This window comes from Lagopus leucura, unplaced genomic scaffold, assembly GCF_019238085.1.
Source record: "Lagopus leucura isolate 7727_CA_CO unplaced genomic scaffold, USGS_WTPT01 Super-Scaffold_100157, whole genome shotgun sequence".
Taxonomy (NCBI): domain Eukaryota; kingdom Metazoa; phylum Chordata; class Aves; order Galliformes; family Phasianidae; genus Lagopus; species Lagopus leucura.
The window spans coordinates 46,263,248-46,280,165 of NW_024962334.1; the positions used below are offsets into that span (position 1 = coordinate 46,263,248).

General features: G+C 47.3%; 1 protein-coding gene across 3 annotated transcripts in view; it reads left to right on the top strand.

The window, feature by feature from the left end:
- The window catches only part of LOC122189655 (mitogen-activated protein kinase kinase kinase 3-like), a 69,666-nt gene that overhangs the window by 37,981 nt on the left and 14,767 nt on the right, over positions 1 to 16,918 (top strand). For 2 of the 3 annotated variants that reach the window (XM_042888989.1, XM_042888988.1), the window contains exons 4-8: positions 1,299 to 1,342; positions 2,328 to 2,427; positions 8,379 to 8,492; positions 10,002 to 10,113; positions 16,201 to 16,334. In XM_042888989.1, the coding sequence (XP_042744923.1) occupies positions 1,299 to 1,342; positions 2,328 to 2,427; positions 8,379 to 8,492; positions 10,002 to 10,113; positions 16,201 to 16,334 (504 nt within the window). The remainder of the gene's footprint in view (positions 1 to 1,298; positions 1,343 to 2,327; positions 2,428 to 8,378; positions 8,493 to 10,001; positions 10,114 to 16,200; positions 16,335 to 16,918) is intronic. The other variant, XM_042888990.1, reaches the window with a different exon arrangement.

Consider the following 16,918-nt stretch of genomic DNA (forward strand, 5'->3'; position numbering starts at 1 on the left):
CAAGTGATGCAATGGGCTACCCTGCATCTGCCAGGGTTTTTAAGCTTTATTGACTGAGTTGCCTCTAGGCTCGACTTCCTGAACTTCAGTGGCTGTTTAAAAATAAACCTAAGAACACCCAGCCAGCTCATTTTCTTCATAAGAGACAAAGCTGTTTCACTGCAGCTCTGCTTTCCCTCTGAGAAGATGGAAAGTGTGCCTTCATGCACTGGAAATCCAGGGCTAGTGATAAGGCCCTTGCTCAGGAAAGGCTGTCACCCACCCAGACAGGGATTATCCATGGCACTGAGGGACCCAGTTCTCCTTGGGGTCACTCCTCTGAAGGAGATGGCGAGTGCTTTTTTTCTCCATAGGAGGAAAGCCACGGTTTGAGGAGGCTCGTGTGGGTTAGTGGGGCAGAGACCTGGGTAACTGAGGTGACTAAATGTGGTCTAGAATGTGAAGGGGCTTTTTATCTGCTTTGGATGCCATTGGAAAGTCATGGCACGAGCCAGAGGATCCTAAGGTATGCTTGGCCCAGGCTCAGTCTGAGAAGCTGAAGGAAAGAAAAAGCTCCTTGTGGTCTTAGAATAGCTGGTAAATATACACGGAGAAGATGGGAGAAGTGGCTTTTGCTAGTGACTGCATGGTTGTGTTCCCAGTCTGCCCACAGATCTTTGGAATTTCTTTGGATGAATCTAATGGTTTCTCTAGGGGTGAGCAGTAGGTCAGTTCAGGGTGCACGCTCACTTTGTAGGAAGCAGTGATGCCTGATACACTTTGCATTTTGCATGACCTAACAAAATAAGAATAGCAGCCATCAGCCCCAGCACTGCTGGGTTTTAAAAGCCAAGGCTGTCTCTCTACTGCCATCAAAAGTTGCTTGCTTTTACTTTGTTCTCATTTCTTTGTCCCAAGTGTTGATGTGTTCTGTAAGATATCACCTGAGCTTTGCCTTTTGGATTTTCAACAGAAAGCACTGGGCTAAACAAAGCCTCAGGGAGCACCAGTGTGGGACAGACTGTGATATCAGACATTTATCTTGTTTATCCCTTGGATAATAGTGCCTCATTCTCAAATGAGCTCACAGCATTTGAAATTTCCCCCTTGTATTAATGTAGTTTATTAAAGTTACACAGATGAGAAAGTGTCATTTTCTTTTTAGAAGGCCTTCTTTTTGGGCAAGTTCACCTATTAGCAAAGCAATAGAGTTTTCCTATATACACAAGGCACCTAGCAGAGTTAGGGGAACTTCCCTGAGAATTACTGTGAGCTTTAGATGTGTCTGGGACCTGACTGTTTCCTGTTTTTTCTTTCAGCAGCGAAATGTCAGGATCAAGTTTGAATATGAAGGAGAGAAAAGGTATGTACCCAGCCCTGTCCCCATCTGTGTACAGGGACAAATTGCCCTTTTTACCCAGCATCATCCTACTGATTTCTGCCAGCTGCAGATGAGCTCACAGCAGGATTAAGCCCTGAAATCAATTACAAGTTTATATGCAAGAGCCTTGCCTCGTCACCCTGCTCACCAGAAGGACCTCTGGGGTTTGCATGCACTGAAAGTGGTTCCAAGCTGGAAGTCATTAAATGCCCCTTACCAAGGACACAGGGTGCATGGTTGGATCCTTTTCTCTTTTCAGCTCTTGAGCCCTACTGAACCAGAGCTGAGCTGCAAGCCTACAGAATTGTGTCCTTTTAGTAGCAGCCTGTGACACTTACTTACGATAACCAGATTTTGGGCATGGGTCCCATAAAAATAGAGCTGGGAGTTAAAGCTTGCACACCCTTCCCTGCTTGACATTTTCATGGAATCACCTCTGCTTGATGCTTAGTGACCGTGGCAGGGCAGGATACGGAGCTGGGAACTCATAGGCTGATGGTCAAGGTTGTATTTGAAATAAAATAAATAGTGTTAGTGTAGGGCTAAACTATACCTGCTGATATGTACCTGTGATGGTACAGGAGAGGCAGATTCACAGGATGCCAAATTGCATCGCTGTCTTTTCCATTCCCATTCCCTCTTCAGAACCACTTGCTGAAAGTGAAGGTGATAAATCACCCACTAGTGCATGACCCAGGGGATTCTTCAGTGAAAAGCTGCTGGGCTTTCTTCTTTTCAACATGCAAACACAACAGGGGGAGAAACAGAGGAGTTACACTAGAATTTTTCATAGAATTCTTCGGCATAACAGATGAACAGCATTTGTGTGAATGTAAAAGCAAGGAGCAAGTTCTGTGCTTCATGGTAGAAGAGTACTAGTCCTTATTTCTGAATTGTCTGTGCAGTGCTGAATCCCACTGTGGTTTTACTAAACTGAAACTACTGTTCTGTTTATCTGCAAATGCAGGATCATCCAGTTTCCAAGACCAGTCAAATTCAAAGAAGTGGTGCAGAAAGTCACGGATGCTTTTGGACAGACGATGGACTTAGTCTGCATGAGCAATGAGGTACTCTTCCCTTTATGGTTACAGGAGCATTTTAGGGTACCTGGCAGAGCTGAACAGTAATTTCTTCTTAAGGCCATGATTTAGTGTTTCACAAGTACGTGATGAAAAGTAATCTTACTTTGTGGCTTCCAACTACTAGGCAAACAAGAGCTGTTGCCCAGACGTAGCTCAGTTGTATTCTCTGACTCCAAACCAGGCTTTTGCTTTCTTAAAATGATTTCAGTCAAGGCTTATTAAATGATGACCTACATACATTGTCCTTTCCTCCAGAAAAAAAAACTAAAACCAACTTCAAAACAGGGAGGAACGAAATAACTGAGATGATGGAGACATTGTCAATTCAGCTGCACAGCTGGAGATGTTTCTCCACGAACAGTTTGGGCAGTGAGACCAACTTTCAGAGCACTTCTGGCTGGTGAGAGCACACATGGGGCAGAGAAGAGAGCATCTGAGACCAGATGACTTTCATGAGAGCCACACAGAGTGATTCTAGACCATGTGTTTGGGTTGGATGTGAAGCCTCCTCATCCTGGGAGCAGTTTAAGGAGCATGCTGAAGTTTGGAGTGTGAGGGACAGCACTATTAAACCAGCATACTTTCATCCAGCACTGATTTTATTTCACCTAGAAAAGGCAGAACTATCTGCAGTTTGTTTCTGTGGTTAGGTCAGCGGTGAAATCACTGCTGGTTTCTCTAGCAGGTTCTGTCACTGCATACTAGTGGCCAAGAAACCTTCCTTCTGCAATCTGCTTTAAAACTTTAAAACTGCTTTAAGTTGAAGGAGAGAAGGTGTAGGTTGGATGTCAGGGGGAAGTTCTTTACAGAGAGAGTGGTGAGGTGCTGGAACAGCTGCCCAGAGAGGCTGTGGATGCCCCATCCATCCCTGGAGGTGTTCAGGGCCAGGTTGGATGGGGCCCTGGACAGCCTGGGCTGGTATGAAATGTGGAGGTTGGTGGCCCTGCGTGTGGCAGGGGGTTGGAGCTTCATGATCCTTGAGGTTCCTTCCAACCTGAGCCATTCTATGATTCATATGACAGATAGGCACCATTCCTTCTGGATCTGTCTCAATAGCTCACTTCTTGAAGAATTAATTGCAAATGCATAAGAACCTTTCATTGAAATACAAGGGAGGCTGTGAAGAGAGCTTTTTCTTTCCTTTTCTTTTTCCTTTTTTTTTTTTTTTTTTTTTTTTTTTCTGGGAGATTAGAGCCAGTGAAAGTTCCTATTCTGTATTAATAGATACCTCACGATACCAAAGCGTCCTTTGGGCTTTAGCTTTGAATGTAGTCTGGTTTCTAATCTTGGGCATTCTCTGCCAGCCCTCCTGGGAAAAGCCTGCCATTGAATTCTTCAGGAATGACTCACTTCATTCCAGGTTTCTTTCCATTGGAAGAGGAATTTTTTTCCAACAATAGCAAATAGAAGCTTAAATAATGCGTTTTATTCCACGTCAGAGACTATTCTTGGGTTTGTGGTGAGCACATAACAGGACCATGAGCTTGGGGTACTCCTTCATAGGGATGAGGAAGACCTTTAGTGTTGTTGTTTTATATACATAACAATTCCTCTTTTTGAGGACCTACACCTTTGGGAGCAGTAGCAATTTAGGGTTGTTGTACAAACTACCAACAGACAAAAATGACCTTTGGGGAGATGAGCTGTATGTCCACATGGTGCCCCCCAGGATCTGGCTCGCAGCATGCTCTGGGCCATGATTTTAATTGCATGACTGCAAGTCTGTGAGGTAGCTCGATCACAGACATATTTCAGTGACATTTCACTCTTTTCTCAGCAACTCTTCATTGCCATTTAATGTTTCTCCTGCCACAGAACCTTGCAGAGTGTAATTACACTGAAGGCAGCACTCCCCTTCGGAAGCCCAGTAAGTGGCAGTCAGTGTCCTAGGGAAGCCAAGATTGGTGAGATGAGCATGCCAGAAGGGTGGAGCAGGGGCACACATGAATCACATCCTGGTGGGACCACGGAATCAACGAGTTTGGGCTGGCAGAGATAAGAGCAGGGCCTGGCTGTGGGTGTACTGCACGGGGCATGTCTGCATGCTAGCGTTAGGCTGGGCTTGTCTTTCTGATGGGCAGACCAGCAAAGTCTTGCCTGTGAGCAGCATGGTGCAGTGACTTACAGAAAGCTGGCTGTGTTGTAGCTTGAAGGAGCGTCTTCTACAGCAAATTCTGTCTGAATTTCATCTGCATGCACTGCTGTCCAGTTGCTCCAAGTGTAACTAAGTCATCTGCCCCACGTCCATCACCAGCTTGGGAAGTGGCCTTGGGCACTGAACCTTGGTGAGCCACCAGTTTCCCCCTGACCTCCCTTTGCGTGTCACTTCTGAGGCAGAGGCAATTTCACATCATCATTTCAGGAGGTTAAGGAGAGTTAAAGCCTAGGGAAATGGTAGAAGCTCTGTTATGGGGAAGTAGGATTGTTTTAAAGTGTATTTAACAAACATTTGTCAAGAATTGTTGATGCCAGTTGGTCTGGCACTGGGCAGGAAGATGAACTAATTGACCTCTCAGATTTTTCCCCAGCCCCATTTCCTACTATTCTTTGGCTCTCTGCAGTGTCTTAGCAGTGAGTTCTCGCAATGCAGCTGCAGTTGGTGAAAATTCACCCTTTGAACTCACTTTCTTAGACTACAAGGGATTGACCACCAAGCCCTGTACTGTAACATTGGGTTCCAGTGGAACCAACTGTTTATAAGCAAGAAAAAACTCTAAAAGCTGCATTAGGAATTTTGTGTAGGTGAATTTTGCTGTCTGTGGCTTCTCATTCTATAGGCAGAATAAACCCAGTTAGGTTTGCTCTGGTTCTTGCTTCCATGGTTCTGTGTGGATCTGTATTTAGTTTCATGCCTAGTAGGTATCTACTCCTGTTATCCATATGTGCCACAATCTGGAAGCCAAATGGAGCAAAATCTACTTGCCAGATATGGGCAATAGGTAAAGCCAAGCTAAATACTGGCCCCAGTCCCTGTTCCAGGAGGGCACTTTCTGCCTGATACTTTTGGCTTCTCTCAAGCAGGCATGCAAATGTGTTAATGTTGTGATACTGGAGTGAGATGGAGTGACCTGCAGAACATTTTGTTCAGGGCAGCAGCTGAGGGATTGCAGTTCTGAACTCTTGTGAGCAGCTCATTAAAGGGATGGGTGAGAATTGGGACTATACTTACAGTTCAGAGCTGAATTCTGCTTGTGGATAAAATGAGGGGGAGCAGGTCTCCAACATTTTAATTTCTGTTTGGGCAAGTAAAGAAGTTTTTCTGCTTGATGCATCTATGGGACCCTTGTGAGCTTCAAGAGGATTAAGCAGAATACTGAGAGAATATCCTTTAGGTTCTGCTGCATAAGGAAACAGGCTGTCTCAGGACACCTGTGTGGAATTTGGAGGCACATTCAGTACCATTTCTGCCTATGGTCTGCTGTGACCATAAGTGATTCGTAAGGATCTCCAAGTTGTACCATGGTCTAACCATTTATCCAGTGGACCTTCTGAAAGCGCTGAATGGTTGATATCTATCATAGATTCAATTTGAGTTGGAAGGGACCCCTAAAGGCCATTTAGTCCAACCTCCCTGCAATGTGCATCAGGTGCTCAGAGCCCTGTCTGGCCTGACCTGGGGTGTCTCCAGGGTTGGGGCATCCACTGCCTCCCCGGACAACAGGTGCCAGTGCTGGTGGGCAATTCCTTTCATTCACATCCCAGTCTGGCAATGTGTTTCCAGGCTGGTTTATTCGTTCCAGCCCACACAAAGACTTGCTCTCTGTTAGCCCCCCAGTTGGCTAGTTGCTTGCTCAACACATAAGGATCATCTTCTCTTCCTGAACTTTGCCCCATCTGGTTTGATTGAGGCCTCAAGTCTCATTCTACATCCAAAGCATTTTCAAGAGTTCCTCTTAGAGTCCTTTCCTGACAAATAACGTAATGGTTTTTACAGACAAAAGCTGCATAGCCTGATCATCCATCTCCCTGGATGAATGTTCTCAGAGCTTTGCTTTAAGGTCTCCTCTGACTTTTTGTAGAAATGTGTCAACCACGTTTGCATACCTTACACCAGAACAGCACTCCTGGCTCAGCCTGAAGTTTGTTGCTTAGATATCTTTTGGAAACTGGTCTTGTCTCTCCTCAGCAATGATCATTGCTGCCATTTCATTGGAACTGGCAGCTTCTTCTTCTACTCTAGATCCAATTTCTGCCTATCTGACTCTTTCGTGCATGCTGTAGGGTTCCTGAACATTTGATTTGGGACCGAAAACTGCACTGGCAGGTTACATAAAACTAAGGTATTGCATTGCCACAGCCCCTTTCCAGATCTGGATTTTGCCATCTTGAGGATGAGTGCCTAAGCTCAGGAACCACTCCGGTCCACAGCTGCTGCAGCTTGGCTCTGTTGGTGGAAGGACAACCTTAAGCCTAATGTTCAGCATCAAAAACACGGGGCTTGTATGTGGTCCTGTTCCTTAACTGCAACGTGGAGATGAAAGAGGATGTTCATTTCACACAGGAGAAATCTGATCTAAATCATGAGGTGTTCACACACAACACACACCGAAAATGAAGTTTGGCAGGCTCAGGTTGTGGTCCCTGGGTGGAGAAGGTAACTGTAGCAGTTTCCTGAGATGAAACCTTGTCTCCTTTGGCCAGGGCCTTCCCTTGACCTGGTCATCCCCACAGCCCCATTGCACACAGTCTGAGGTGTGTTTACCTACAGGCTGACAGCCAAACCCCTGGTGACACCCTGGGATCAAAAAGGGAGACACAGGCAGCTTTTGAGTGCCTTTCTCTTGGGCAGTTGATCCAAGGAGTGTTTGTGGTGTGAACTCTTATCACCCAGAGAGCTTTTTGAAGTGGGGGGCTATAGCTCCCAGTCAGGCCAGTGAGGCTTTACTGGGATCTGTGGCCGCTCGGTCCCTTTGGTAGGCAGAACTGCTGTGTACATTGGCACAGACAAGAGTATCCCATGCTCTGCTGGCTGGAGATGGTGCCAGTGCCCTAGGCAACCTACAGAGGTTGAGGCTTGGTTTTTACGATCTTAGGCAGAGTGCCCCAGAAAGGAGGGCAAATAGTTGTGTTTTTCATCTCAGCCCAAGGCAGCAGAAGGCTGCAAAACCCCCGCTGAAGTGCAGCTGTGGTGGGTGCTGGACGCTTTGCAGTCCATCTGCAGGACATGGTACACCACACAGCAATGTCAGGGGGCCGTGTGACCTCTGGAGATGAGAGGGTGGTAGCCTGCCCCATACCAAGCAAACAGCAGGACTTTTGGCTGCTGTATAGACAGGGCACTGTCTGGCTCTCTACTCTGCTTGCTTTGTCAAGAAATTGCCCCGCTGGGTGTCCATGTGGCTCTTGCAGTGAAGGCAACACTCACCTTTTGTACTGGAGGAGCTGAGGCTCTGATCTGGGAATGATCTGATTTCACAGTCTGCGGCAGGAGGGAGGCTGCTGGGATCTCCTACAAGAGATGCAATGATTACAGCTCACTGCTTTCCTGGAGCACCATTGCACGGCTGTCTTCCAGGGAGGAAACCCAGGCTCTTCAAAGCCTGGAACACACGGGGCTGATCTGGCGTGGGGTAGCTGCAGGCCTTGCCTCAAATTCCAGGTCAGAGCAGCCCCGGAATAGCAGGCAGCAAGCCTAAGGATTCAGCTCAGCCCAATCCTCTGACCACTAGCTGAATTTGTGATGTGACCTTTAACCTTTCTCTTCGCAGATGTTTTTTGTTGTGATTTTTTGCGTCCGTTCCATAATAGATGAGAACTTGGAAGAACAAGCAGAGCTCAGCAAGCTGGGGGTGTGGGGGCTCTTGTTTTCCATCCGCTTTCTCAAGTTCCTCCCTCGCCCCCCGATTCCCAAGCTGCTCACCGTGAGGATCTGCCTTCCTTTGTTTAGCCAGTTGTGTGACACTGCTGTGCTCCGGTGTTTGTTCAATCCCTTCCAGCTCCTGATCCCACTGAAATCCCAGGAAGACTTGGACAAAGCGATGGAACAGTTGGAGCTGAGCCCTTCCCTGAAGAGCCTGCGGATCCTTGTGAGCGCTCCAAAGAAAGCGAATGTGAGCTGTTCACCTTCTCTGCTCTTTTGTGTCCAGACTTAGCTGCCTTGTTGTTGAGCTGGAGAGTGGAAATGAGCCTCCTGATGGTTCAGGAGGATCAGGGGGTCTGCCCTGCTCTGGCTCAGCTGCTCTGAAATCCTCCCACAGCAGCAGCCTGACGCAGTACTCAGCCCTTCCTGCTCCTCCTGCAACCTGTGATGGGTTAAATACTGTCCTGACCATCCTCAAACAAGGTTAACCCCTGGGTCACCTCCTGTGCTTTCCACATAAGGATGCTGCACCATCCCTCTGCATCCCCTCCTTGTATATGCTCACCATTGCCAAGCTGGGTGACAGCACGGGGACCGTTCCCTTTGTGTGATGCTGCAGTACTAAAGACTAGGGAGGACAATCTAGAGAATCCTTCAGTGTCGTGCAGGACTGTCTCTTTTTATTTATTTTTATTTATTTTATTTTTTTTTTCTCTTGAGCTCAGTGGTTTTGCAGTTAAGCCTGTTAGCTTGACCTCGCCTGCACGGAGCTCCGTGCCAAAGCACATGTCGTTCTGCCCCAAGCACAGGCTGTAAAACAAGGGATTTGCAGATGTTGCAACTCTTTCTTCCTTATATTTCCTAGAAGTACCGGAGAGGCTGAGTGTCTTGAAACTCATAGTGCTTGTCTTCACGCTGCTGCTGTTGCTGCTTGCAGCTCCTGGGTCTTCTCTGCTCCTTCTGGGAGGTTCTCAGAAGGTGCAGGGACCAGAGTGTCGGGGCAAAACTGAGCCATTGCTTGAGGTTTCCTATGTCCTGTTGTTCCTATCGGCTGCAGGAAAATTGGAGCACTACAAGACAGCTACTAAGAGCAGGGCAGTCCAGGTAGATTTGTGTACAGCTTTGAGGTTGGTCCAGCTTCTCCTGAAGCATGTAAATATTCTTCTGCATGTAAAGAAATGCAGTTTCGAGGTCATAAATAAAACAATCACAAAATCACAGTGCATATCGCATTATGTTAGTAAGGCTCTGCCACTACCAAGTCTTACCAATGTAACTCAAGCTGTATTGAAGTTACCAGCTGGATACACAATCCTTGGCTCTCCCTCTTTTCTGTACTCCCTAGAAAAGCCTCATTGTCCACTCTGCTCTGTTACAGAGTCACTTCTGCAGTGCTTAGGCTGCCACTGAAATATAGGGAGCATGGAGGAGAGGCTTTCATTCGTGCTTGCAAACTTTGAGGACAAGGATCAGCCTCTGTATTGATCCTGAAATAATGCAGTACCAGAACTGTCTTTTATGTTGTATGTCTGCATCATAATTAACTTGGACTCGGTTTTATTGTTTTAGACCATTATGCTAACGGATGTAATTTGTTTGTGAACGATTTTTGGATCATTCCAAGTTAAATGCATGTCTGCTTTTTAATGGTTCTTGGAAAGTGTGGTCATGGGGATCCCAGTGCAGGATTTCACACGGTGTGTCCACGAGGGGCCTGACTTCTGGCAAGGTCTGATGGTTCCTTTTGTGTGATTCACAGCTCCTCCAGCCAAACAACAGCAAGCAGCATGAAATGAGGATCTCCAGATCCATGGGAGATATCATGGGATCCCTGTACAAGGACTCTGAGAGGACACGAAAGTATTCTACAGGTAAGTGAAACGCAGTGCTCTGTGGGGTGTATGTGCTGTTACAGGTGGGGCCACCATCCCCTTTCCTGTCACAGTCATGGACATATTATGGTCTGGTGTCCATCCTGATGTCACCCACCAGTATCTTAGTGCAGTCATAACTTGGCTTGAGGAGGAAACCATGAACTGCACAGGTTGTAGTGATAAGAATCGTGTCACGCATGAAAGCTGAGAGGATCTAAGGTGTAATGTGAGGGGAAAACCTCTCATTTAATGGTAAAAACCTACAGTGAATTGATCTTCCTCAAAGTGAAGAGTGAAGGTCTATAGAAAGACAAGGCTATTCCAAACCTTGGTGTCCTTATTCCCTTAACCATCTGCCATACATTTTCTCTGTATCTCTCTCCTTTTACTGCTTAGCGCAATAATGTAGCACACTGGGCTTGGGTTTGCTACGTCCTGAGGACCAAACGTGTATCTCAGTGCCCGTGGTCTGTTCTGGGTGGTGAAGTCTGTGGTTGCTGCTTTTATGGTTTCTCAGGAGGACGTGCAGTGTTTTGCACTGGCAGCATTTCAAATGAACAGAAACATCCCTTTCCATTTGAGGCACTGGGAGCAGGTACCTGTTGGCCCTTGTTTGGAAAACTGTATAGGATTTTACAGAGAACAATGCTTCATGCAGCATTGGTAAAAGCAGCCTCTTGGGTATCATTCTCCACATTACAACCTACTGAAGCCAGATGTGGCTGCTACCTGTCCCAGTGTTCTCCTTGGTCCTGTTGTTGGGATGTGCCAAGGATGTCGCTTTCTGTTGTACTGTTTTCTACCCTTCGTGGCTCTTGAGAGTTTGCCCAGAATCTTCTGAATGAAATGCAGGCACAATTATATAGCAAAGCAGAGACACTCCGCAGAAACTGCTTGGGCAAAACATCTCTGGTGCTCTTTCTGTTTTGGCCCTTGTTTGGCTGTTAATGTTGAGCTGTCAGTGATGTGTGAACCAGGCGTAATGGGCAGAATTGATTCTGCTTATTGCTGTGCTAGTGAGAAGATTGATTCTTAGGATCATAGAATCATTGAAGCTATAGCATGGGCTCACTGGTTTATACAGCAGACTTTGGTCTTTTCCTACTGTTTACTTCTTACTGTATGTCTTGCTGTCAGTTTGAGCAGGGTTTGCACCGAGCCCTCTGCATGGTAGGAGCACACCAGACCTCTCTGGAGCTATGCAGGCTCTATGAGGCTACTGCAGCCCATTGTAGGAGCTGTTTGCAGTCCTGCAGATTCCATTTTTGACCACTTGAATCAGAGATGGGTTATCCAGTAGTTGGGCAGAAACTTCAGTGAGCTGAAAGGGGGGAGGGTGGCTGTCCAGGTGGAGCGTAAAGCTGAAGATCTGGCTTTAGACAGGCAGAGATGAGCCTACATTGTGAGCATGGACAGGGGATTTCACTGAGCTTTGTGGGTAGTGAAAAGGCATCCTAAAAGATCGAGGCTCCTGTAGGATTAACTTCTCTTGCAGTTGCAAGCTATGTCCTTGTGTTTGCTTCTGCTGTCATCAGCGCAGCTGCTATCAAGAGAAGATCTTAACTCATCTCAGCTTCTCTCTTAAGACGGCGTTTAAAAAGAGATTTAAAGTGATGTTGTAGAAAAAGGTGGTTCAGGGTCACATTCTCCTGTTTCTGAGATGGCTCGTGGTTTTCTGCTGCCTCTGCCATGATAGCAGCAGTGAAAACTCATAAAACTGCATGTCGTTGGCACGAGCACATGAGAAGGGGGTAGATGTTCTGTGGAAGATATTTGGCTATTTTTGCTTCAGCTGGACAGAAAATATCTTCGTTCCCTGTCCCTAAAAAACCTTACGCAAAGTCAATATTATTTTTTTCATCAACATTTTCAGTGAAACGCCCCCAACGCACACAGTTTTTTTTTTTATTGGAAGAGGAAAATGTTCCAGTCTCATGGTGACCAGCATCTGAAAATGTTCAGCTGAGTGCCAGAAAACTTGGTTTAAAATCTACTGGGGTTCTGAATTTTTGGATATCTGAGGGCAGCTTTCACAACATTATCCACCAATTATTCATGAGCTCCATTCTGGAATCAACACTTGATTGGAAACATTTGCCAAAGGCTTGATTCTTTATTCCCATGCTGGCAAACCACGACCTCTGGGAAGAGATGATGTAGAGCAAGGCATCCTTTTTCTCTTCGTTTTGGGGCATTTGACGGCAGGGAACACGGAATCATAGAATGGCTTGGGTCATGCTCAGCAAGGAATGCAGTGCAGAAAACAGCACAAGGGCATCGTAGGGGAAGTAGGCTTTGGTGGTGTACGGGCTGGATGGGTGACTGAAAAACACGAGCATGGTGGCAGTACCTGTGCCATTAAACTCATGGGGCCAGGGCACGAGCACTGGCTGGCAACTGATGTTGTTGACCAGCCCTGAACTGCCCTCCCAGATGTGCCCAGGTACCAGCTGGGTTAGCATGGGTGGAAATCATGGTGGTTGAACCTCCTCCCTGTTTTGAGAGGAGGAGGAGACTGCGCCTGTGGGCAGCATGTCAGTTACCTGACGTGAGTTAGAAAAACGTTCCCTATAATTTGTTACATGTACCCTAAAGTTTGCCTTAAGCTGAGATGTAGGAATTCATCCTCAAAGGGTCAGCATGGAGAGGAGGAAGACTTGGAAGCATCCCACTAAAAAGAAGTGGAGGGAGATTTGATCGATGTGCTCACACCTCCCCATGCCAGCCACAGCTTGTTGGTGAGGAATTTCCTGCAGGTTTCTATCTGCTTATTGTGCCACTGTGTCCTGAGCCCCATGTTCCCACCACGGCTTGGAAGAACAACACATCTTGGTGTCACGTCCTTCATTTGGCTCTGTGGCAACATCATTCAGGGCTGGGCTCTCTGTGACTGCAGCTGTGAGCACAGGCAGCTGTCAGCAAGCCCTGCCCGGCCCTTGCTTTTATGGGGCTTCTCTTCTCCATCAGGACTACTGCTTGATGCTGGTCAGTGATGGATGAAGTTTTGGGAAGGATCTGCCAGGGCAGGGAAGGGGTGAGGCCAGGGAACAAGGTGGCTGAAGGAAGCCAAGCCTGGCACAGGGGAGCTGCTTGTACGTGCAGCACCAAGAACTCTGCACATACAGCATGAAAGGCACTTCTTAAATAAAAATAACAGAAAGGAACATGAAAAAAAAAAAAAAAACAGTAGATGCCAGCAGTGACTGTAAGGCTCCATGCTGGCCTGGTTCACCCTGCCTGGGACATGCTGTGCTCTGACCTCAAATACAGGGCTTTACATTAGTGTGTGAAACATGGAGCAGGAATCCCACTGCAAAGCACCTTGCTACAAAGGGTAACTGAGGTCAGATGCTCAGCTGCTGCCAATCTGCAGAGTTTCTCTGAGTTCAGGAATTCTGAATAGAGCTGCTAAGATCTGGCCAGCATCTGGCTTACAAGTAATGCCTCAGAGCTTACCCCTTCCCTGCTGGCTCTGTAGCTGCCATGTAATCCTATAGGCTCCAGGAGGACAGTCTAGGAGGTCTTTTCTCTCTGCCTGATGCCGCTGATGTTTTGTGAGCATCAGTTCAAGGCAAAGACCATTTGTGATGTGTTGAGCTCATCTGAGCTTGGCTGACCATTCCTTTCTCTGTCTCTAGGTGGATAAAGCAGCAATATCTAATGCATCCAGTATGCATCGTGTTGAATTACTATGAATTAAGCCTGCATATTAAAGATCAGAGTTGTCTTCTCTCCCCAGCCACTGCTTTCTGTTTCTGACCCCACTGGCACTGCTGAGAATGCCTGAGGTGTCATTAGTGGGGTCAGACAGGGTTGCCATGTGCTTTGAAAGGGGAAATCAGCTCTTGGCTCTGAGGCTGTGCTCCCATTCCTCTTGGGCAGGTAGGCATGCACAGAGATGTGCAGCAGCAGCAGCCAGTGCTCAGCAACCAGTGCTCCTGGAGGTGTGAAACTGCAGAAAATACTTTGAGCAGCTTTTCTTCCTGAACTGCTTGGCTGAAAGGGATCTGCTTCAATCCAGCAGTTTCCAGGCATGCAAATGCCTGAGCATTTTGCCTAACTTCCTTGCCTGCTGAGAAGTGGTTACTGTCCTGTCCCCTCTGCAGTTTTAGCAGGAAATGTGACACTGGAAGGTCAAACACAACTGACCTGATGACTGGGAGCAGTTACTCCAGGCAAAAGCTTAATGTGAGATCATGCCAAGTCTTTACACTTGTGATAAATGTCACTCAGCTCTCCGGGTCCAAAGTCAAACAGAGTGTGTTCAGCTCCTTGTCGACCCTGACTCAAAGACCTGGGCTGTGGGTGGGTTGTGGCAGGGAGGGATGCACGAGCAGACCCAACCTTGGGAGCAGGAGTAGAGTTGCTCAGCAGAGCTAAGGCACAGCAGTAACACCATGTCAGACCAGTGAGAGGCTTTTTGGAGCAAGAGCCCCCCGATGTCTTTATGCAGCACAAATGAGATGATAACACAGTGATTTCTCCAGTGTACCCAAACTCTTAATGGTTAAGCATTTGTTTATTTATCTTCAAGGGGAGGATGCCATGCTTCCCAACTGGTTTTGTTTTTTTGGGCTGGTGGAAAGCCAGCTCATTATGTGCATTGCAGTGCTCAGGAGATTCTCCCTCCTTGATCTTGGCCTTACTTCAGTTGGACTTTGATTCGCTGTGCTCTTATCCTGCAGGAAATCTGCAAAGGAGAAAATAGGAAGGAGAAAAAAAGCATCTCAAAGGCTTTTATTTTTAAAACTTGAGCGAGGAGCCTGGAGGGAGATGTACTGTAGGACAGATATCTCTGTGTTTGGTGTAAATCCAGCAAGCCTGATTGAATAGTCTTTTATATTGGAGTGATGCTGTTGATGTTAGCAGCTCCTGATGCGCATTGGCTTAAGTGAGAGGTCTGTGGTGTTGATCACGGTGATGGATTTATGCCAGAGATCAATCTGGCACAGTAACTGTGCTGCAGAAGAGCAGCAGCAGAGGTGGAAGTGTTGCATTGACTTCTCATTACAGAATAGACCCCTTTCCCATACCTTTCCCTTGCAGTATGGAGCTCAGCATGGACACCTCATTACCAAATGGTGGTGATGAACCAAAAAGTTTGCAGGAGTGCTGCAGAGAGGGATAAGAACTGTGGGGCAGGACACGTGCTTTTTAGAAGCCTGTTGAAAAACTAGTTCTTGTGTGAAAGCTCCTATTGCACAGAGCAGACCAGTTAAAGCTCCAGCACAGAGCAGTGCAGATCTCCGTCAGCAATTCCTCACACTGAAGTGATTGCAGATTGAGAGGGGACTGCAGAAAGACAAGCAAAGCCAAGCCTGTGCATCTGGGTTAAGCAAGGGCAGCACTTCCTTTGTCCTGCAAAGGCTGAAGGAATTGGTTTGGGTGGATTTGGAGCCTCCAGGGCTACAGGCAGGGGAGGTAACCCGTGCGGCAGGAGGGCCAACCCCATGAGTCTTTCCTCTCCCTTTGGCTCTTTGAGTGCTGTTTTTCCTTACTCTTTGGGAGAGAAGATGGATATTTGGGTGCAGATTGTTTTCCATCTATATGAAAAGTTTGAGTGATGTTACACAGAGTTCTCTCAAGATGAGCAGCCAGGCTTGTTTCCCACTTTGCTGAACGAGACAGCATTTCCAGGGAGGAAACGTCATGAGGTCAAAGATGAGAGGTGGGATTGGGGTTTGGCTTGACTGCACAACAACAAAGCTCTAGGAGCTTTTTTACTTTCTGGTATTGACAAAGTATCCAGACACAGGGCACAGCTCTTAGGAGCCAGGGTAGGCTGAAAGCTGAAGTCTGCTGGGTGTTGTGTGGCTTTGCAGAAAGCAGCTGTCCCGGATACAAAAGCTTTGTAGGTGCTCATGAACAGTATTGGAACAGTATTCCATTCTCTTCCAAAAAGTTCAAACTCAGCAGCATCTCTGGAAGATCATAGAATAATACAGTTGTTTGAGTTCAAAGAGACCTTCAGCTCCTCTGCTGTGAACGGGGACATCTACAGCTCAGTCTGTGACCACGGTCTCTGGCAGGACTTCAATGCAGTGAGTCCTTGTCTTGTTGATCAATGACTTCCCCATCTCCTAGGCTCTCTGCACACTGGCCGGAGCTCTCCACCCCCAGGGAGTGTTCCTGAGGAGCAGCAGCAGATTGCTCGCCAGGGCTCCTACACCAGCATCAACAGCGAGGGCGAGTTCATCCCCGAGACCATGGATCAAAATGTAAGTGAGGCTCGTGGGTTAAATGCATGTGGGTTGAAGTGGGCACGCTGCATTCTGCACCGCGAGCGTCGTTCTTGCTTCTAAATTGCCTGTGGCCCTCAGGACAGATTTTTCCTCTGGGCTTAACATGCTCCAGGAACGTGATTTCTAGGAACCCTGCAAGCTAGCTGTGGCGATGACTGCAGCACGCTCTGACGCTCCAGGTAGCACACATGCACACCAGCTGCCAGGCCCTCATGGCCACGGCCTTCCCGGATCCTGGGATGACAAGGGAGTGTGCCAAGCAAATGATTGCCCGCGATTGCAACAGCCTGGGGATGTCAGCAGCTCTCGCTGCTTCCCATGTGCTGTTTCTGCCTGAGCTCTGGCTGCAGTCCTTGGCTCTGTCTGAAGTGTCTCTGTGTACTTTTTTTGTCTCTCTCCTCCCCCCGTTTGTTGTTTGTTTTTTGTCTTTTCCCTTATTAAGCAGTTTGTATGTCTCAATCCCTCAGTAATAAAAGAGTTGCTAGATCTAATGCAGAGTGATGAGCAGAACCTCTGTCTCAAATCAGTTCCCTCTATAAAGGGGTGAACTTAGTGGTCAC